General features: G+C 38.1%; 1 protein-coding gene across 3 annotated transcripts in view; it reads left to right on the top strand.

Moving 5' to 3' along the window:
* LOC106059824 (synaptotagmin-15-like) overlaps positions 1-23,928 on the top strand; it is a 289,123-nt gene that overhangs the window by 93,718 nt on the left and 171,477 nt on the right. Inside the window, exon 1 of one of the 3 annotated variants that reach the window (XM_056019266.1) lies at positions 11,959-12,113. The exons of the other annotated variants lie outside the window; for them this stretch is intronic. Within the exon in view, the coding sequence (XP_055875241.1) occupies positions 12,103-12,113 (11 nt within the window). The 5' untranslated portion in view covers positions 11,959-12,102. Of the gene's footprint in view, positions 1-11,958; positions 12,114-23,928 lie in introns of those variants that run through there. 3 annotated transcript variants of the gene reach the window in all.

The raw sequence follows: 23,928 nt of genomic DNA, 5'->3' as shown, positions 1-23,928 counted from the left end.
GATATGTTGAAGCAGACCAGAGCCCTCCATGGGCAGTAGAGCAACTGGGATGGAAGGATATGTTGAAGCAGACCAGAGCCCTCCATGGGCAGTAGAACTACTGGGATGGAAGGATATGCTGAAGCAGGCCAGAGCCCTCCATGGGCAGTAGAGCTACTGGGATGGAAGGATATGTTGAAGCAGGCCAGAGCCCTCCATGGGCAGTAGAGCAACTGGGATGGAAGGATATGTTGAAGCAGGCCAGAGCCCTCCATGGGCAGTAGAGCAACTGGATGAAAGGATATGTTGAAGCAGACCAGAGCCCTCCATGGGCAGTAGAGCAACTGGATGAAAGGATATGTTGAAGCAGGCCAGAGCCCTCCATGGGCAGTAGAGCAACTGGGATGGAAGGATATGTTGAAGCAGGCCAGAGCCCTCCATGGGCAGTAGAGCAACTGGATGGAAGGATGTGTTGAAGCATGCCAGAGCCCTCCATGGGCAGTAGAACTACTGGGATGGAAGGATATGCTGAAGCAGGCCAGAGCCCTCCATGGGCAGTAGAGCTACTGGGATGGAAGGATATGTTGAAGCAGGCCAGAGCCCTCCATGGGCAGTAGAGCTACTGGGATGGAAGGATATGTTGAAGCAGGCCAGAGCCCTCCATGGGCAGTAGAGCTACTGGGATGGAAGGATGTGTTGAAGCATGCCAGAGCCCTCCATGGGCAGTAGAGCTACTGGGATGGAAGGATATGTTGAAGCAGGCCAGAGCCCTCCATGGGCAGTAGAGCAACTGGATGAAAGGATATGTTAAAGCAGGCCAGAGCCCTCCATGGGCAGTAGAGCTACTGGGATGGAAGGATATGTTGAAGCAGGCCAGAGCCCTCCATGGGCAGTAGAGCAACTGGATGAAAGGATATGTTGAAGCAGGCCAGAGCCCTCCATGGGCAGTAGAGCTACTGGGATGGAAGGATATGCTGAAGCAGGCCAGAGCCCTCCATGGGCAGTAGAGCTACTGGGATGGAAGGATATGTTGAAGCAGGCCAGAGCCCTCCATGGGCAGTAGAGCTACTGGGATGGAAGGATATGTTGAAGCAGGCCAGAGCCCTCCATGGGCAGTAGAGCTACTGGGATGGAAGGATATGTTGAAGCAGGCCAGAGCCCTCCATGGGCAGTAGAGCAACTGGGATGGAAGGATATGTTGAAGCATGCCAGAGCCCTCCATGGGCAGTAGAGCTACTGGGATGGAAGGATATGTTGAAGCATGCCAGAGCCCTCCATGGGCAGTAGAGCTACTGGGATGGAAGGATATGTTGAAGCAGGCCAGAGCCCTCCATGGGCAGTAGAGCTACTGGGATGGAAGGATATGTTGAAGCAGACCAGAGCCCTCCATGGGCAGTAGAGCTACTGGGATGGAAGGATATGTTGAAGCATGCCAGAGCCCTCCATGGGCAGTAGAGCAACTGGATGGAAGGATATGTTGAAGCAGGCCAGAGCCCTCCATGGGCAGTAGAGCTACTGGGATGGAAGGATATGTTGAAGCATGCCAGAGCCCTCCATGGGCAGTAGAGCTACTGGGATGGAAGGATATGTTGAAGCATGCCAGAGCCCTCCATGGGCAGTAGAGCTACTGGGATGGAAGGATGTGTTGAAGCAGGCCAGAGCCCTCCATGGGCAGTAGAGCAACTGGATGGAAGGATGGTCGTTGGTTGTTAACCAACGAATTATCGAGCTAACGAAGAGTCGCTATAACACATCATGTACATCCGTAGCGAAATGTCGTTAGAAAATTGAGTAAACATTTTTATTTTGTTTTTCCCATCAAACAAAAACAAAACAAAAAAAAAAAAAAAACTGATTAATTCAACTTGTTTTTATATCACTACACGCCTGAGACTGTAGGCATCAGATTGGTTTACACTTGGAAAGGGCAGTAATGTCACGTAACGGGGAAAAGGGAGATAATTTACATTCACATAAAAAAATATATCGGTCACTCCACTGTAATTTTTACTGCAGTTGGGGCCAAACAAGGGAGGTAAATAGCAGTGCAATAATATCTGAGCTGTCATTGTAAATTTCATTATATATTTTTTTTCTTTTTCTTTTAATAACCCGAATAATTTACTATTAAAATGTTGATGCTTTATTTTGTAAATTTAAAATCTACAACTTAGAATTCTCTACTCACACTATTACCTTCATTAATTAAGTGGTTATTTAATATCCAATTCAAATATTCGGAAGATCCGTTAATAAAAAAATAATGATACATATTTCACATACTGATATGTATGATAATGATAATAATAATAAAAAAAGTATAACTACTGATTTATTAATTGTTTAATTTTTTTGATTGATTGATGCTTTGTTACCAAACTAAATAATTAATTACCAATAGTTAATTGTCTCTCTGTCTGGTAAAAAGTTTCAACATGTATAATTCTCTGATTCCCATTCTCGGATCAAGTTAAAACTTTTCACAAGTATTCACTGACAAGAAAGGAATCAATTTTGAAAAAAAAAAATAATAATCAATTAGTTAATACTTTATTGGTAATTAATTATTTTATTTGATATGATAGGCCTTTAGTTGTTTTGTTTCTTTCGATTGTGTACAATTTCAATTTGTTCCAAGATGGGGTGTGTAAAACGTGTACAGATTTTTACCAGACAGAGTGAGTTGATCAAAGCTTTTTAAAATAACGTTGTTGTTTTTTGCATCATTAATAAAATTAAAGATGATAAATATCCGTGTTAGAGTATCAGTCCAATATCCGTGTTTGAGTATCAGTCCAATATCCGTGTTTGAGTATCAGTCCAATAAGAATAACACTACCAATATATCATACAAACTATATGAAACATATTAAATCATTTTCTTAAGTTTTATCCCCATACTTCATAGCAGAATCTGTCTTACTGTTTACAAAAGTTGTTTTTTTTTCAAAGACATTCCAAATAAGTCTTTGCCAATGCAATTCTAGAGCCTACACATCTTTGTAAGCCTTCATTTGTTGCCGTTCGATCGTCCTAGGTAATGATACTCATTGAACACTTACAAACAATAATTTTCATCCAATTATAATTAAGGGACGCAATGATTTCCTGTAGCAGAAGTCAAACAACACGTTACAAAAGTGTTACCGGGAACTTGCAGGAAACAAAACATGATACTTGACTGAGTTTCTTCTCTTTTATTGGTCATATTTCACAGGCCGGGAACTTGCTTCGAGACTTCTCTTGCAACTCGCCACTCGATTAGCCGATGCTTATAATGGCCATTCCATTACCGTTATCAGATTCGGTGTCTTGTGGGATGACAGCTTTATGACGTCATAGAACAGCTGTTGTACAGAGAGAGGGAGAGAAAAGAGAGATAGAAAGAGAGAGAAAGAGACAGTAAAAGAGAGAGAGAGAGAGAGAGAGAGAATGGTGTGATGTTATGTACAGAAGGGTCGAAGTTGAATGTTAGGTTGAACTTGCAGCCAGAAATCATCGATTGTCTTAAGAACAGTCAAATAACGGAGAGGGAAAGGGTGAGGGATCTTGGTAGAGTCTCTTTCTTCATACAAAAATAACCCCTCCCCCAGCACTTAACAGTTACTTGATACCCCCCGCCCCATCTCTTTCTCCTACGCTTCTGAACACAGAAACAACAACAAAAAAGAACACCCTAAAGAAACTTCCGGAAGTCTTGGTGAAGTAGTTCCTAAAAATAGACCAAATGTTGCGGCAAATCGCAAAGGGGGCGCTCTACCCCTCCCCCCCCCCAACAAACGAGTTAAGTACTTTCTTATCTTGTTCTTAATATATCCCAAGCGTGCCGCTCACCCCCTTCAGACCCCCCCCCCTCCTTTTTTTTTCGCATTCCATTTTTTCCTTTGACATGTGTGTGTGTGTGTTGTTCTAATACTCCACCACTTCTCTCCCCTGCCCGCTCTATATTTAGCATCTCCACGTAAAACGGGGCAGGATGGTGGTGGGGTGAGTGTGGAGGGATGGGGGTAGGGTAGAAATGGAGTTGCTCAAATTTGGTTTAATACAATTTATTGTCCATCTTGTAGGAAGCCGACATCCGTTTGGTCAAGTGGTCAGACATTTTGTTAAACTCCCACAGGAACTGAATACATTAGTCTAGCGGCGGGTTACTTCTGAAGTGATTTATCCCATCTCTCAACTCATACCATTCGGAGTCATTGCATATTTCCACAATGCCATTCATATTTTAGAAGTTCTCACCGTGGTGGACAATGTGTCGGCCATTCGTTCTGGCAATACATCATTGTGGCGTTTGCGTCACGTGACTGAATCTAAGCGACGTAGTCTTTCAGTCGGACCTATTTTTATTATTAGACTAAAATATTGATTCAGTATCCATTATATGTAGATAGTAGATGAAGCTATGGTATATTTATTGTTCTTAAAAATGTTCACAATAAACTATAAAAAATAATATAAAAACACATAGGTTATGGACACTGCCTTTATTCTGCACTCCGGATACACCAAAAAGACTCTCTATTTTAAGTTTTCCGCTAAATTTCAAAATTTATAATTAAGGTCAATGAATAATGTTCCGGTGATGATAAATGAAACAATTCTATTCAAGTTTTTCCATCGCTGTTCATGACGACCACTTCAGCACCCTGGGTAAAAGCAATAAATATTAAATTGGGAAGAGCGTCTGTAGAGGATGTTCAGACCCTCACATTGGCAAGGATAATCCAGATCACCAATGACTGCCTGCCAAAGGAATAGTTTTGTGAACTTAAGGGATGAGGATATCATTTAAACCAATCCCGAAAGTGTTCTACGAATCAGCTTCCTTTTCTACTTGTTCTTGCTGGCATAAGACGCAAGTAGACAAATTAGCCTTGACCTCCGGTGGACATTGTTTTCGTCAAAAGTCGGTACTTCTAGCAACTTGAAATTCTGGAGTTTTTCTACAGATTGCATACTTTCGTTTAAAAGATCCTAAATTCTGATCACTTACAAGCTGTGACAAATCTAATGAGCAGTTAGGCCATTCATTGTCTCATTCACCTCTCTCTCTCTCTCTCTCTCTTTCTCTCTCTCTCTCTCTTTCTCTCTAGTATATTAAGCCAGTAGTTATAAATTGATCTAAGAGTATTTTATATATCTTCAAACATTGGTGATATGACCAAAAAAATGTAACTTAATATTTTTATGAAAAAAATTATCTTATTGATTGAGCTAAAGCAGCGATGCCCAAACTACGGCCCGCGGGCCAGATCCGGCCCGCGACGTGGTTATATCCGGCCCGCAAAAGCATTGGAACAAAATGTAAAAATAAAAACAAAATAAAAACATAGAATGTTCAAAAAATATTCTCATTCAGTTAGGATTCTCACTCATTCTTTGATGAATTCCGTCTTTAGTGCAAACTAGACTGCTATTTTTAATTATTAAAAAATTCCGCTACTGTCTTGAGCTAGCCGTGTCCTTGACACCTAGTGTGTGCAACACAGAGCATCATTGATGCATCGTTTTGGGTTGTGTTCTTTTGATGTCAAAGTAATTGGTACCGTAGTGTTTAACGTTTGTGATTGAATGAAATGGGAGAGCCTAAGATACGAAAAGTGGACTCTGAATGTAGAAACTTTCAAGAAAAGTGGACAGATCTTTACTTTTTTGTGGAATATGATAGTAAGCCAACATGTTTGATTTGTAAAGAAAGTGTGGCTGTTTTTAAAGAACATAACATTAAAAGGCATTATGAAGCCAAACACATAAACACATATGGTGGCATTCTTGGTTTGAGCCGCGAAGACAAGATTGCCATGTTACGACTAGAGATTGGGGGATTGACAAGAATATTTCATAAAAAGAGACAAGAAAATGAGTCGGCGATAAGGGCCAGCTACAGAGTTGCTCACATCTTAAGTAGAGCAATGAAGCCTTTTTCGGATGGCGAATGTGTAAAAAAGTGCTTGCTAGCAGTGATGGGAGAAATGTGTCCTGAAAAGCAGAATGCAGTAGAAGCTGTCAGCCTTTCTGGCATGACAATTACAAGGCGAGTGGAAGATATGGGGGTAAATCTTCATTCACAATTAAAAGACAGAGCTGCAGAATTCGAAATGTTTTCTATTGCTGCTGACGAGTCGACTGACATAACTGATACTGCGCAACTCTTGGTATTTATTCGCGGTACAAACAGCAATTTTGATATAACAGAGGAGTTAGCAGCTATGCAGAGCATGCATGGGACTACAACTGAAGAAGACCTGTTCAAAGAAGTGTCAGCCATCATAGAGGTCCTTGCTCTTCCTTGGAATAAATTAGTTGGAGTGACTTCTGAAGGAAATATGGTTAGATGTCACAGCGGAATGACAGCAAGAGTTATTTAAAAAGTTGTTGAGTCAAATGGAACTGAACCCCTGCGGCTTTACTGCATCATTCACCAACAAAATCTCTGTGGAAAGGTTTTGAATCTGGACCATGTGATGATGATTGTGCTCAACACTGTAAATATCATCAAATCACAAGAGCGTTGTATCACAGAACTTTCAAAGATTTTCTGACACAAATAGAGTCCGAATATGAAGACGTTTTATTTCACAGTTAAGTGCGGGGGGGAAGGGGGGGGGCTGGTTAAGCCGAGGGAAGGTATTAAAACGTTTTTTTTTTTATTTGAGACACGAAATTGAAATATTTATGACCGATAAAACAAAACAAGTGCCACAACTGAACGACCCCTCATGGTTGTGGAATTTGACTATTTTATGCGACATCACATCACATCTAAATGAACTTAACACCAAACTAAAAGGGAAAGACAAATTGATTTCGCATGTGTATGCTGACATATGTGCTTTCCAAGCAAAATTGCAACTTTCATTCAACAGGCGGAAAAGGTGCATCTTGACCACTTTCCAATCTGTACCACTCTACAAAATGATAAGCAGCTAAATATGTCTTTCCCTAAAGAAAGAATGATCCAACTTCTGAGGCTCTTGATAGATAATTTCAGTGAAAGATTTGTAGCTTTTCAGAATTTAAAAAATAAAATCTGTCTTTTTGAAAATCCGTTTGCTGCGGATGTGTCAAGTGTCCCGACAAATCTGCAACTGGAACTGATTGACTTACAATGCCAGACATCCCTGCTTGACAAATTTCAAGTGATGCAGACCATTGACTTCTACTCCATGTTACTACAGAAGCGTTTCCAAATCTTGGAAAACAAGCACTAAGGATGATCACAATGTTTTCAAGCACTTATTTGTGGGAACAAACTTTTTCAATGATGAAACGGGCGGAAATCAAGTGACGTAATCGCCTCACGGATGAACATCTAGATTTAGTGCTCCGAGTTGGTGTTTCATCTATGCAGCCAGATATTGAAAAGATGGTTTTGGATAAACTTCATGCATCACATTAATTTATGTAAGTAGGTCCACAAATAAAACTATTAAAAATAGCTCATTGTATATTACATTTTTTTCCTTTTTGGTGATATGGCCCGCGACACGAATGCCGAAAATTAAAATGGCCCGCAGACCAAATAAGGTTGGGCATCACTGAGCTAAAGTAATTAATTAATGTATACTATTTTAAAAAAGCCAAATACACATTTTAAACAGGTCACAAATAATTTAGATCATGCATTTTTTACAAAGCTTATTCCACTCACTTCGTCTGACCGGTAAATAATTTATTACATGTTATTTCTCACACCTACTGTTCCCGAATGAAGCTGAAACTTTAGTCATGAATCAATGTCGAATACTTCCACACCCACACAGAGAGATGTAATTATTATAAGCTTTGCCGGTTTGATTGTGTAATTTATTCTGAAATACTATAGTAACCTAAACACTCGTCAATTAATGTTCAGAATTTGGTAAGAATCCTAATGAATAGAAATAAATGATAAGTATCCCAACACTTATGTGGACGATTGATTTCCTTACATTTTAAATTTTCCTTTTCATATGATATGTATGAAGACTAATACCACTTTTTCATCATAGTTTTATTTATTTTTTATGAAGCTGATGGTGACTTCACATGTGTACACCATATCCATAAACATGACGAATCCATTTGATAAGGTTTGGCGTTATTGAGTATCGTCGTAGACAAAGTATGTAACGAAGTATGTTTATGTTGTTAAAAAAGTAAAGTTCCCCTTTCAGATTTTGCTATCTATGGATAATGTAAAGTTCATCTTTTTTTTTGTGGCTCACAGTTAACGAGAGTGTCATGTGGCCAGCACAATGACCAACCGCCTTTACTTTTCTCCCAACTAATTGAGTTCGGTGAAATCAAGTTTGACCTAAAAATCCAGAAATTCAAAATCCTAGTCTTTATCGGTATTCGAACCCGAGACGTCCTCGGTTCGAAAGCCAACCGCGTTAATACTCGACCGCCTCGGCACCCAATTCTCTTGTTTTAGTTTAAATATTTGAACAAATATAATTAAGATTCTAAGTTACATGTCTTAGTAGAAGTTGTTTTTTTTTTAGATAATTTTATTTTTAATGTATTCAATAATTAAACGAAGCGATCTTTGTGAAGTTTTGAAACAACGAGTTGTCACGTTTTGAAACAACGAGTTGTCACGTTTTGAAACAACGAGTTGTCACGTTTTGAAACAACGTGTTGTCACGTAGCACGAGATTTTGTGTCAAATTTCAGTTTGACAGGAGTAAATAAGTTGTTTAACTAAATGATTCGAGTCACTAACCACGACAAAAGTCTGAGCTATTAGAAGACATTGAACAAGCAAAAGAAAAACAACATTACAAAGAGAGTTAATGTTATCACACAAACTCTGAGGCGGCCCCATCAAATTCACAAATGGACGAGAAATATATTCAGGCCATATTCTTGTTTTGATCATTTAAAGAAATTTTAAAAATTAGGCGTTATTTTTCACATAAAAGCAAACAGTGCAACACGTCAGGGTGCTACCTATCCACATCAATTTTCATGAAATATGCTCCAATGAACACTATTGCAAGTTTTTTCTTTTGTTGAACCAATACAGTTAGCTGATTACCTACTTTTATTGATTTTTATTCAAATGTAAAATCCCAATGTTTATTACATTTATTCAAATGTTACTGCAAATTTTACAATAATATTTAATTAAAATTATAAACAGGTATATGAACAGGTTTCTTTTGTTATACTTTAAATGGTATAACGTCGTGCTGTACCATTTACACTTAAACTACTATCTAGATGTGTCAATGCTTATTTGGGCATATATCTAGAGATTTTATTATTATCTTTTCCCATTTGTTTACTTTTACCAAGTTATAATTTTTTCCAACTTGGTTATCACCCCCAAAATGGTGTCGACCGGTGCAGACCGCACCCTTCCCCCCATTAACGCCACTGCTCCAATATATATCTTGAGATTTTATTATTATCTTTTCCGATGTGTCTGCTTTTGCCAAGATATAATTTTTCCAACTTGGTTGTCACCCCCAAAATGGTGTAGACTGATGCGGACTGCACCCTCGCCCCCCCCCCATGACGCCACTGCTCCAAGATATCTACTTCTTCCCAACAATTGCGATAAATATATTGGAGTAGACATAGTAAGGAATAAAAAAAAATGAGCCTGCACAACTTAACAAGTTTCCCATGCGAACAGTATAGGCTAATACACTATTAACCACCAGTAGGCCTAATCCTGATCATAATCGCTCTATTTACTTAATAGGTCTAGACTAGATCCAGAATATTCCAGAATAAAGGAATATATATATAGAATCTAGATCAGTGGTTCCCAAACTTTTTAGTCTCGTAGACCCCTTGCCATGTTTTCCAGTTTTCGGTAGACCCCCTGCATTTTTTGTAAAATTCATCAACCTCAAATGTGTTTTTTTTTTGTGATTTCTAGGCCATATATATTCATTGATGAAATTCAAATTAAAATGAAGCAAAATAAAATAAAGCTTTAAAATAAGATGTTACAATTTTAAAATGTTATAATAGAGAAAAATTCATTCGATTAAAATTCAAAGGATAAACTAAGGCACAACTCATTAATGGGAAATGAAATTTAAAGTCACGACATGCTTCAATGACATCCGCTATCGTAGACCCCCATTTACAGACCATAGACCCCCAATTTATTTTTTCACTTCCGTAGACACCTTGGAAGTCCCCATAGACCCCTGGGGGTCTATATAGACCACTTTGGGAATCACTGATCTAGATCTAGACAAAATCTAGATTTCTTGACTAGTTCTAGATATGATATAGTCTAGATCTAGAATCTAGATCTAATCTACATCTAGACTAGATCTCTAGACTGGGTTCTTGATATAGATCTAGATTTGATTTAGATAGAACTAGAATCTAGACCTAAAATCTAGAATTAGAATTCAGACTAGAACTAGAATTTTAATCTAGGCTAGAACTAGATTTTTAGACTAGTTCTAGATCTAGAGTCTAGTTTAGATCTGGATCTAGACTCTTGATCTAAACTAGGTCTAGAAGCTAGATCTAGACTAGGTTTAGGTCTAGACTAAATAGATTGTAGATAAAGATCCAGAACTAAATCTATAGCCTAATCTAGACTAGAATGTAGACTAGATCTAGAAATCTAGAAATAGAATTTAGATGTACTAGAGCCTAGGTCAATATTGTAGGCCTATTGTTATTGTTATCTATTGTTTCTATTTCCTGTTTGTGTTCACTAACGGCAGCATATTATAAAGGGGAATAATTTAGCTTATACCACCACTTCATTAAAGTACTATCTCTTTCCCTTGTTTGAGATACCAAACAAAGTAATTTATTACCAATAGTTAATTAACTAATTGGTAAATTTTTAAAAATTAATTCTGGTAAAAGAAATATTTGCGCAAATTTCAGCTTGATCCGAAATTGGGTGCCGGAGAAATAATGTGTAAAAACTTTTGGCCAGACAGACAGACAAAGTGAGTTGATATAAGCTTTTTTTGAAAATAAAACTCAAATTTGGCGACGATTCATTTGTTCTATTCCTAAACCAATCGATTGGCTGTAAATCTGTGTAAACTCCCTACAGCAGGGGTTCTCACCCTGTGGTTCGCGACCCCCTTGGGGGTCGATTGACCATTTGCCAGTGGTCGCTTAAGACCATCGAAAATATGGATTGTTATTGTCTACTCTTCTATTGCTGTATGTGTGTGTGTGTGGGGGGGGGGGTCGCGGCAGAGTGGGAGGTTGTAAAAAGGGGTCGACAAGCTTAAAAGGTTGAGAACCGCTGCCCTACAGTGATGTCGATCCATACTTTACTTGTCAGCTGACATACACACACACACACACGCAAAACTAATGTTTATACGTTTGTATATTTTTCGTTCTATATATTTACGATTACGTCATCACTTCAAGTGTTGTAACCTCACGCCGCATCAAAAACTACAACATCAATTACGTCATCACTTCTAGATCTAAAATGTTCCCGCTGATTGCTATTTTAAAATGTCACCCATCACTTCTTGCACGACGCAGAGCAAAAGAAAGCTCGCCTTGTAACAATGCACTTCAATAAATTATTAAATTGCAGTGCGAAGAGCTGATCAAACAGACGATTAGTCGTATTATTTTGACACGGGCAGGTCCACGTGTCGACTTCCTTTCAGTCGATATTTTTAGAACGTTGTCGGTCGATACGAAAAATCGACGAGAGATGAAATAGACATTTTGCTGTCGTATTTGATCCTACATTTTCTTCCATTCCTGGCCAGTTATCTCCCTTATTCGTGGTTTCTTTTCTGTTTTTTTTTTTTTGGCGGAACACTGTCAGATGTTTTGGCACTGTGATTCTGGCAATGCCAGTGTTTTAGTCGCCAGGGTCCAGGAGTGACCAGATTAGCCCAGGCAATTAATGCCACCATAAGAGGTAGCGAGAGAGAGAGAGAGAGAGAGAGGGGGAGGCTGATAAAAAAAAGAGGATACAACAACGAAATACGCAAGCAAAAAAAAAAAAAAAACCCACAAAAAAACATCACCATTCACGTGTTCCGTCAGTGGCCATTCGTGGGAGGATAACTCTGTGAAGTTAGGAGAGATTGAGAGGACAATCGTGTCCCTTTGGGATCAATTGTGGTTTTTGTAGAATTTTTTGTTCACAGTCTGGATAGTATCGTCAGTATGTTCAATAGGTAAGTTTGATTTGTTTTTCTAGACACTAGATCTACTATACAGCTAGATTAGTCGGACAAAACACTGATGATTCTAGAGCCCTGCCCGACGCTACCACCCCACTCCCATTGTCCTGCTGAAGGTTTGGACTAGGATGTAATTATCTTTAAATCTTAAGGAATATCAGAAACTTGAAAAGTATCGACAAAAATTTTTTAATAGAGTCACAAACTAAATGTCTTTAGAAACATATCGGAATATATTATGTTACTTATTCTGCTATATCTCAAACACGTTGTATACAGACTTTAAAAACAAGTTTTATCAACTAGTCAATGTTTGCTTAGATTGAATGATTAGTGTCCCAATTATTTTATCAATAACCACTACTTTTACATGTCCCTATAAACATTACTTTACATGTCTATAAAAAATAGAAGTCTATATAAGGCCAAAATTAGCAAAACTGTTATAAATCCCTGCAAAAATAGAAATGGGAATCGAACCCAACTTTTAAAAATTCGGGTTCGGTCAGATTTAAAGTTCGGGTTCGGTTCAATGTTATGAAATTAGCTAATAGCTAAAACTATGTACATGTAATAATGTTCAAATAAATTTACTAGATAAATCAATGATGTCAAATTACGGAATGCAAATAGAACATTTTAATTACCAACACTCGTGTCGCGAGCCACAGCATAGGAAAGGAAAATAAACAATATAGCACCTTGTTATAAACTCGCGGATATAGTACTTCCACTAAATAATGAGATGTTGAAAGTGAGTCTGAAACAAACTTCTGAAAATCCCGCTGCATTGATGAGACACCAAGTTGAGGCACTAAATCTACAGGTGCTCTCGCGTAAGGCAACAAAGGTTTCACCCATTTCCGTCTGATAAATAAAGAGTTCAATTACGTCAAGAAGTCGCATATGTCAGTCGCATATGTTAGTCGCATATGTCAGTCGCATATGTCAGTCGCATATGTCAGTCGCATATGTCAGCTTTTCCATTCAACATCAACTTATTTTTCTTGCAGTTTGTTGTTAAGTTCATTTAGATATGATGTGATGTCACTTTAAACAAGACAATTTCCACAACCATGAGGATTCGTTAAGTTAAGGCACTTGGTTTCATTTCTCCATAATAAAAATTTCAGTCATGTCTCATATTAAAAATGGTTTAAAAACCTTTCTTCTGCTTAATCAGCGCACCTCACTGTAAAATAAAATGTCTTCATATATTTGGACTCCATTTCTGTCAGAAAATTCTTAGAAGTTTTGTGGTTCAATGCTTGAAATTTTATAAAAGTTGCAAGCACATCATTGCATGGTTCTGATTCAACACCTTGCCACATAGATTCAGTTTGACTTGACACAGAGATTCAGTTTGACTTGACACAGTTTCTAATAACTCTTGCCGTCAGTTCGCTATGACATCAATCCATACATATGGTCATATCGGTAGTCACTCCCACTAATTTTTACCAAAGAAGAGAAACATTCTTGGTGATATCTGAAATTTCTTTGGAACAGGTCTTTGAATGAATGTGAATGACTGAGTCAGTCAGCTACTGCTTTGGCGTATATATTATAGAAAGTGGAGACCACTTCACACATCCAGGAAGCATAGTATCAAATGAGACATCGCTTTCAAGGGAAGTTGATAACCGTCTAGCCGGGCAAGTAGTACTTTTAGACGCATGTAGGCGAGAGTTTGGCGGAATAAATCGCTCTGCCTGCCTACACAAATCAAGGTCTAACAAGCGGTGTTTCTCTCAACCCTTCTATGTGAGAGACATGGCTATTAAGGAGAAAGTAGTTAAGACTTCTTGAACGCTTTCACCAAAGAAGCTTGCGCTCCATCTTGGACATACGGTGGCAAGACCGCACTACAAACAGCGATGACCTTGCGAACGCCGGCATGGACAGTATAGAGGGACTTCTTATGGTCCGACAGTTACGCTGGGCAGCGCACGTATCCCTTATGGGGTACGAATGCATGCCAAAAGCAGTATTTTTTGTAGAGCTAAAAGGTGGTCGACGTAACAGAGGCGCCCCACGGAAACGCTTCTTAAGACCAGCTTAGGTGCCAACTTGCCTTAGCTGACATAGAAGACAGCACCTGGTTGCATGCGGCCTCAGAACGAGACAGCTGGAGGTCACTTACAAAGGCCGCGGGATACACATGTGAGACCAAGAGAAAATCCGCTGCCTATGACAGACGTAGACGGCGAAAAGAAAATCTAAATCTATCACCGGTGGACTGTGGTTATGCCTGCGCTAGATGTGGAAAAAAAAATGTACGTCACAGCTGGGGCTACGTGGCCACGGGAAATCACTGCATTCCTCGTTAATCTTTGGACTTGAACACAAGCCTTAGTATTATTATAGATTTAACTTAACATTATAGGGGACACATAAAAAACAAATAGCCAGTTAGAACAGGATCAAAACAAATCAACCTCTTAGGACCAGAGAACCACTCTTAGTCAGAAACGGCCCTAGCAGTCCACGGGGTTCTGGACGAATGTTATATGCTGGGCGCGGAGCCCTAAGGCTAGACAATATATATATCTATCGTTCCACGTCACGCTAACGGGATCGTCCGCCTCCAACGCTGTAGGACTTAGTTTTGGTACGAAACATACTACCGTACGTAAGTACTGGCCTTTTAACTACACAAACTCTCCAACTTAACTTCTGTATCTGATACGTCCGCAAAACGCTAGTAAAAGACTCTGCTCTTTATGGCAAACATCAAGCGTGTAGTCGAGGATAATTGGAAAGAATGCCAACAAGTCCATAAACTCGTTTTGAATCCTATATCCGAGTTAATGGTCGTAAGCATCGGCGTTCTTAATTCTTCTAAGACGTCCTCGAATGGTTGGGTCGAATTCGTCAAGCATCTCAAGCAAGTCTAAAAACTGAACGTTGTTCGGTGCATAAGATTTCTCTGTACTCCCACGAAATGCGCTTTTTTTTTTTTTACTGAACAATAGCTAGAATTCTCGCTAAGACTGTGCGCGAATGCAGTTTTTCTTTTTTAATTTGTTCTAGCACCATGCAATAGCCTTTGGCGCGGTGGCTGAGTGGTTAAGCACTTGTCTTCCAAACCTGGAGTCCTGGGTTCGAATCTCTATGAAGACTGGGATTTTGAATTTCAAGATTTTTAGGGCGCCCGTGAGTCCACCCAGCTATAAAGGTAGCTGACTTTACTTAACCGTTGGCCAAAGAAACAGATGACCTTGACATCATCTGTCCTTTAGATCGCAAGGTCTGAAAGTGGAACTTTACCATTGGACATTGGAGTTTAATCCAATCACGCTGACACATAAGTATAAGTATGGACGGATGATGGCTGCCTGGCCGTGCGGTATGTGCGCCGGACTGTTGTTTGATCATCTCAGTGGTCCCGGGTTCTAATCCTGCCCCCGTCGTCCTGCAAGAGGTCTGGAATAGGAAATAGATTATCTTCAACTCTGAAGGAACATGCGAAACATTTAAAACCTTTTACAAAGAAACATTTTAACGTGATTTACAGAGACCTCGTGCTGCTGAATGTTATTACCAAAATGTGTCCAGTCCCAGCAACTTTCGTTTGTTTATTGGCCTCCAGTAGCTATCATGTCAAACAACTTACTAGGAAAGGAAAATACTGTCTTTAGTCTTTGGTACAAGAACAAAGTGTACAATAAGAGCTACTATAGTCCATTGACTTTTGCAGATCCCATTTTCCAATGAAAAAAGAAATATATTCGCGTTTGTTTGTTTTTTTCTGTTTTTTTTTTTTTTTTTGTACACTTCACACAGGTTCTCACACGGCCATCCGATGTAAATGCACAGAAGGCTATTGGAGAAAAATGAATACGTCATCGTCAAACTTTCTGGATGCTGATTGGCCGAAAAAACTGTATAGCAAATCAACTAAAAAAAAAAGCTAAACCACAGTACCAAACAAGAAATTCTTCCCACACACCCTTGTCCCTTTAACATAGCAGTACTGTATGACTCTTTATTTACGAAATAGACAACTTTGATTGGTTGCTTTCGGCTACGTGTTTTATTTTAGACCAAAGTGAACTGTTAAACTGTGATAGCCGCTTAGAATGTACAGTTTATAAGATGCTGTCTTTACCGAAACTGAACAGTATTTCGAAAGCAAAAATGTCATGCTAAGAGCTTACATGGTAATTGGTATCATATAGATGCAGCAAAGGGCTTCCAAACTATTAAGCAACACGTCCTAGTTTATGAGAATTGGTCTGGTTTTTTTAACCTGATGGTGACAGGGGAATCTCCTATCGTGGGGCCGCCTCAGGCGCGCGCCTTGGGCGGTTTCCCCACATGCCACCCCTTAAGGCCGCTACTGCTCTTAGTATTTTAAGCATTAGTAAACACAGGTCCAAATTTGTCATTTTCAAACAAATGATATTCAAACCACGATATTCAACTGACGACATATTCTGTAATCTTCAATAGAAATCGCTCAAACTCTTGTCATGTGTGTAGAGCTAGATTTAAGAAAGTAGAGACCCGATGCATGACTTTATGTAGTATTCTAGTTGTGTTGAAGAATTGAAATGCATTATACTTTTCATCAAAGATAGTGTACTAGCACATTTGAGAGCATGCATTTTTGCATTCAACCCGAATGTACATGTTTGTGGGTGAAGCTCTAGGAGGCTGCACTGTATGACCTACGGCAAACCCCGCCCCCACATATATGAATACCATCGATGTGAAATCTCGTGTTCAAAATAATCCAAGAAATTAATTCGTATACAAAATGAAATGAACAGTCAAAGAAATTCTCAAGCAGCTGATTCTTTGTAATCGTATTTCTGTTTGATTGAAGACAGAGGCTGACGGAGGGATAGGCCTGGGAATCTGACTGGGTGCTTTATGCTAATCACTCATACATTATTCTACGCGTTCTCTGTTTGATCAAAATAAGTCTTTACAAGCTCACATTATGTTTCAATTATTTCTTGTCTAAATCTTCTTTTCTATGTATCGCTCTCTCTTTCTCTGAACGAATTTCTTACTTTATAACTCTCTCTCTCTCTCTTTCTATCTCTATCTCTAATACTATCTCGTCCTAACTTTCTATTTCATTTTCTCGTTTATCTCTAAGTCTCTCTCTCAACTCTTTCTCTTTAGATCTACCTCTCTAATGCTCTCTCCTAACTCTCTAACTCTAATTCTTTCTCTAACTCTCTAGTCTCTAGCTCTCTCCCTTTCTCAAACTTCCAATCTTCCTCTCTCTCTCTTTCTCTCTCTCTCTCTTTCTCTCTCTCTCTCTCTTCTTTCTCTCTCTCTCTTTTCTCTCTCTTACTCTCTCTCACTTTCTCTCTCTTTCTCTCTCTCTCTTTCTACCTCTCTCTCTCACTCTCTTTCTTTCTCTATCTCTTTCTCTCTCACTCTCCCTCTTCTCTCTGTCTCTTCTTCTCTATCACACTTAAAAAAAAAGAAAAAGTTTTTCACTCTTATTTAAACCTCTTGTCTACTTTTGTCTCCTAATCTGTTTTTTCTCCCTCGCTAACGCCTCACGACTGGACAAATATCATTCATTAATTAATTCCTACAAAAACAACATATCTAATTATTCATATCGTGGCGACATTTCCATAGTAACGGCACGGCAAGACGCATGTCGAAGAGAACAACTACACTTCTGCTTCATACAACTCTACAGTATGTGTATGTAAGGAACAATATTGTCTTCAAATGTCTTCACAATGTACATGAGATCGTTACATGCCTATTCTTGAACACACGTAAAAAAGTGTTGAATATATTTTACACGGGCTTAATACTTTAGAACTCAATTCAATAAACAAAATCAAGAATATAAATCTAAATCTCATCTCATCTTATCTTATCTTATATAATACATACGTTACTTCAAAAAAGAAGATGATTACGTCCTACGCGTTATGCATTTAGTCATGCATATTAACCAATGACTTAAATTCTGCCAAGTCACTGGTTTTCCTGGCTAGCCCAGGCAACCCATTCCATGCTCTAATAGCACTATGGAAAAAGGAGTATTGGAACAAATTTGTCCTAGCATATGGGACGAGGAATGTGCCTTTATCTTTGTGTCTTTCTGAGTATTTTATTAAATTTTGTTTTTGTATTTGAAGATTATGGTTCAGTGTTTTATGTATGATTGCTACTTTACTTTTGAGTCTTCTGTCCTGAAGGCATTTTAAATTTAGTGATTTTACTAAAGTTGTTACTCTAGTCAAATGTGAATATTCGTTTGTTATGAATCTCACTGCTCTATTTTGTGTCTGTTCCAGTTTCTTAATGTTGTCCTGAGTTTAGGGGTCCCAAACGAAGGATGCATATTCTATTATTAGCCTAACCAAGGTTACCTGACTTTCGTCGTAGGGGTGGTCCGTCCACGTTTCCCGGTCAGCAGTTGTTCTTAGAAGGATATCAAGAGAGTGGCCTGGCCGTTCTTTTTACTTTATCAACCCAGCTGTTCTTGGGACGACCCTTTCTTCCACTGTACCTTGAGGGATGACTTTTTGACAATGAGTCGTGTCTTACAATTTGACCAAACCAACTCAGCTTTCGTCTCTTCAGGATATTAAAAATTCAATTTTGGCCAGCATGCTTGTTAACTTGTCAAAGTACAAACATAAATGTATTCTTTTCCTGGTATCTGATGCCCAGCATTTGTTTCTGCATCATTTTCTCTCAAAGGTTTGAATTCTTTCAGATTCAGCGTTCAGTGTCCAACTTTTACAATCATATAGAAGTACGGAGACCACTGGCGAACAAATGTGTATGTTGATCAGGCTGACATTGTAGCATTGTTTCTCTTCCAGACGTTCCACAGGCTTTGTCCGTGATAGCGGATGTCAAACTTCAACTTGTTTTTCTTTCTTATCTTCATCTCTTCTTATGTTTGACCTTAGAAATAGAGTCAACGCCTTCTAAGGATTGTACATTCAACAATTTAGATGCTTAGATCTTATATATTAGAATCGTACATTAGAATACTAGCTCCCCTGACATATAAAATTATTATTGAATGAATAAAGCACAGTGAAGATACTGGTGATCAATAACTATCCATGACAGAATAATAGTACTGAATAATGACTATGGACAACGACCATTGATCCCAATAGCTAGTTCTACCGTAGTTCTACGTTCCCTAGATACTCTCGCTTCAAGACTCTCGGGATTGTTTGTGTTTGTATTGTCTGTAAGTTTTTTTAAACTTCTACTTTCACATTCTATCTAGTTTTAAATATTTATATAGCGGGTGCGGAATAGGAAAGGCAGGGAGCAATTAAGTTTGTTTGATTCAATATCTCTTTAAAGTTTTCAAGAGGATTCAGTCTAACAGTAAACATGTTTTTTTTTCTCTTTAATATACACACACTATGGACTGGGTCAGAGTTGCTATTCTGTCTTGCACACCGAGGCGCGACCCTTTACTTGGCTTGCGCACTGAAAAGTGACATTTCTATTGTGTAGTTTTAATTTTAATATTGGATACAAATAACCAACAGTTGTATTAACTATTGAAGCGATAACCGCCATTCCCCCCCCCCCCAATTTTTTTTCATCTAATTTTAGCAGTTGCTCCACAGCGTCACCCACTTTTCATCTTTTGAATTGTATATATAGCGCTTTTGTTTACTTTTATCTATTTTTACATCATTTAATCTTAAGGCATGTAATGTACGGTACCTGTCGATACTTACCATGACGTAGCGGGTGCGGAATAGGAAAGGCAGGGAGCAATTTCCAAAGGCTGCTAACTATTTGGACACTTAATTAACACAATCGTCATCCCAACAGCAACATATGCACGCGAGACACGGAAGTCATCTGCCACAACTGAGAAAAGACTAAATGTGGCTCAACAAAAAAAGTCTAAAACGGATTTTAAGAGTCAGTTATAGAGATCGGGTCTCAAACAAGGAAATCCTATGCCAAACTGGAAGTCGAACACTTAGTGAGGTTGTGACAGAGCGTCCCATGAGGTTTGCAGCACATGTTCTCCGACAAAATGAACTATGCATACCAAGAATCGCGATGACATGGAGGCCAATACGAGGACAGCGCAAACAGGTACGTCCTCGTATAACTTGGCGCCACTCCTTCATGGAGGACATTAGAACAGTGGACACCAGGTGGGAGGAGGCTTCAGACATTGCCAGTGACAGATCTTTGTGGAGTCAGATTGTCGCCTAATGCACCAAACGGCGGGGTTGGATCAAAGTCTATGTAAAATATATATAAAACTTCGTATACAATTGTTATATAAATGTTATTTTAAAAAATCCATTCCTTCACCTGTGTTGCATGGGGAAACGCAAGTTTAGATCTTAGGATGGATAGATGACTTTAGTGGTTGCTAAGGATAAGCTGTGTTATGAGCTACTAGTTTAGAGGAACTTTAGCCCTCTGTATAGTTAGCAAGTTGAAACTGTCAATAACTGAATCGGGGAAAAAAAAGCAAACATTTAAGAACTACTGATGTCCAGAGGTCAAAGGTCCACCGTGTGTCTTGTTGTAGCAGAAGATATATTTCTTTGAAAGTACAACATGTGAACCAAATAAAACAATTAGGCTGGTTAACTCCCTTGGGAAGAGTTATGTAGATGGAAAGAGTCCAGAAATAATTATGTTTTATTATATGACCGGTCCATGTTTCAACTAAACTAGGAGATGGTCTGCGAAGCTGTCAACAGTATTCGATAATCAACACAGTCTATCACTTAACAGTTTACGATGGTCAGCACAGTCTATCACTTAACAGTTTACGATGGTCAGCACAGTCTACAACTTAAAAGTTTACGATGGTCAACACAGTCTACAACTTAACAGTTTACAATGGTCAGCACAGTTTACAACTTAACAGTTTACGATGGTCAACACAGTCTACAACTTACAGTTTACGATGGTCAGCAGAGTCTATCAACTTAACAGTATACGATGGTCAACACAGTCTATCACCTTAACAGTTTACGATGGTCAGCAGTCTATCAATTTAACAGTTTACGATGGTCAGCATAATCTATAAACTTAACAGTTTACGATGGTCAGCACAGTCTATCAACTTAAAAGTATAGTATACTTTATTAGTTATGTGTGGTCTTTTTCTCCATCTGTTAGTGGCTATTATATATCAAAAGCTAATAATACAAGCAAAATTAAAGATATACGTTAAAAAAAAGTTACTTAAGAACCGCTCAATTACTGCAATTCCTCTCAATAATGCAAGATCTAGTGCCTTTTTTCTATATGAAAAATTAATTCATTACCACTAATTAATTAACCAATTGGTATTTTTTTTTTTAAATTGAATTATGTATTGTCATCTCCTATGACTAATTATGCACAAGTTAAAACCTGATCCTAGGGTGGGATGTGGGAGAATAAGATCATCTACGAAATTCTCATGTATCTTCTCTCGGATAATGGACTTCCATTTAGAAATGCACTGCCTGTTAAACAGGAGTTGTCCTTCAAAAGGACATTTTAAAATAAATATTTATATTATTATTATTACTTCGAATCCAAGAAGCCAAGCATTTAAACACTAAATCCATTGATTGAGAACATGGTCTCTAATGTCTTCCTAATTAGGCACTACGATTTCAGACTGCAAACCATTCACAAGAATCACTTTGTTTAGCAAGGGGATTAACTCATAATAAAACGTATTCTTAGTAGTCGAACTTTATTACTTCCCTTGCTCCAATATTTTTTTCACTAGAAAGATCAGCCGTTAAAATTCGTTATTTTACGGTACTGTAACGTAACTCTTAATGCTCATTAAATTTCCTGACTTCTGAATCCTGCTCTACGATGTGCTATCATTGTGAAACAAAAATAAAGTTACCTACTCGTAATTAAGCTGCAATATATTCTACAGGAATGTTGTTTCATTTAATTTGTGTAATGACTAGTTTCCAGATAGAAATGATATGTATAAAGTCATGAAACTGATTTTTTAAATTTTTTTTTTTACAATAATTGATAATTAATACGAAAAAGTATGAGAAAATACATGGTACTGTCTACCTGTTTTTAAACTTATAATATAAAGGTAAGTGTTGTTCAGCCAAACATTTTAAAAACGGAGAATAGTGCAGCTCCATAAATAAAATACCCTACACTGCCATATATCTGGATACTGCAGCAATTAGCCAATTAGCTCCCTTTTTTTCTGAATAAAACAAAATTAATCATCACTCATTGATTAAATAATTGTTAATTGTTTATGGACTCAAACTCCACATAAACTGTCACATTTCTCAATAAGTAGCATTTAATTCCTTTATTGGATACCAAACACAATAGTTAATGACCAACAATTAATTAACTAATTCTTTACTTTTTTGTGTGACTGGATCATGTTTTTATTGGGTGCAACAAATAAATGTGTTGAAGTCTTAAGTTGCGAGAATAGTTGTGGGACAGACTGAGTTGATGTCATTTTTGTAGAAAAAGACAGTAAATCCAAGGCTGTACATATTGATATAGTAAGTGCCATGTTTCTCAGACGAAGTGACCTCTCACAAGAGTTCATCAATAAATAAAAGTTTGAAAATGTATGTGCTTTTCTTCCCATTGGACTTAGTGAGTTTCTCTGAGACCATGGCGAGTATTTCTTTCAGGAGGTCCAATGTGCGTTGATCAGGGAGGGCAAAGGTTACAGACTTGAATTCTGAGTAGAAGTTGGTTTGTTTTTTCGAATAACCTTGAGCATACAAACACCTGTTCATGGTCTGTCAGAGAACTTGTCATCTGTGAGCAATTCAATTGATGGATGAAGCTCAATGGCAATAAGCGACATGCCGAAAGGTAGAACATTTTCACACTGAAGGCCCACGTCTGCCAGACAAATAAGAGGGGACGATGTTTGACATGATGTTTTGACCAATCGAATGTTGACAAGATGTTTTGACCAATCAAATGTTGACAATATGTTTTGACCAATCAAATGTTGACAAGATGTTTTGACCAATCAAATGTTGACAAGATGCTTTGACCAATTAAATCATGACAATCTATTTTGTCAAATGTTTTTCCTTTTTGTTTGTAATGAATTTGACATAGTGTATTGAAGAGTTAGTCATTTATAATTACTGGGCAATAATAAATATAATTCAAGAAAACTATTTCAAGCAAATCTAAGTGACGGAATGGAAAATTTCAATTTGTAAAACAGTTTGATTGTTCTGTAACTGTAATCACTTACACATTACATATTACAACCGTGATAAATAGTATTCTCATTCGTATTATTAAAGTGTTATTCTAACATTATTATTAAGTTTATCTTATTTTGTCTCATAAATCATAGATTTTCATAAAAAAAAGATGATTTTCTCAAACAGGTATCCATGTATTAATCTAGTCTTCGATGTTAATTAAAGACTCTGCTAGTCATTGGTTTTATTGCGTGATTCAGGCAACTCGCTTCATGCTCAAATGGCAATAGGGAAGAAGGAGTATATACTAATTTGTCCCAGCATATAGAATAAGAACTGTACGTTTATTGTACCATATATTGAAGTAAAAAATATTAGTCTTTTAAAAAAGTTATACTTTTTATTTATAGTTCAGTATTTCTGGTATTTTTTAAATTCAGTTCACAAATACCAAAACTAAAGAACTAAATATAGTAGAACGTCTAAACGCCAGTTATACGGAGCGTCAAATATCCGGACTTCTTTTGTTTTGAACAGTACGGTATCTAAGTGCTCTTGGGCGCTCTGAGTCCACCCAGCTCTAATGGGTACCTGACATTAGTTGGGAAAAAGTAAAGGCGGTTGGTCGTTGTGCTGGCCACATG

The sequence above is a fragment of the Biomphalaria glabrata genome, chromosome 2 (genome assembly GCF_947242115.1).
Source record: "Biomphalaria glabrata chromosome 2, xgBioGlab47.1, whole genome shotgun sequence".
Lineage (NCBI taxonomy): Eukaryota > Metazoa > Mollusca > Gastropoda > Planorbidae > Biomphalaria > Biomphalaria glabrata.
This window is presented reverse-complemented; position numbering and strand designations above follow the sequence as displayed.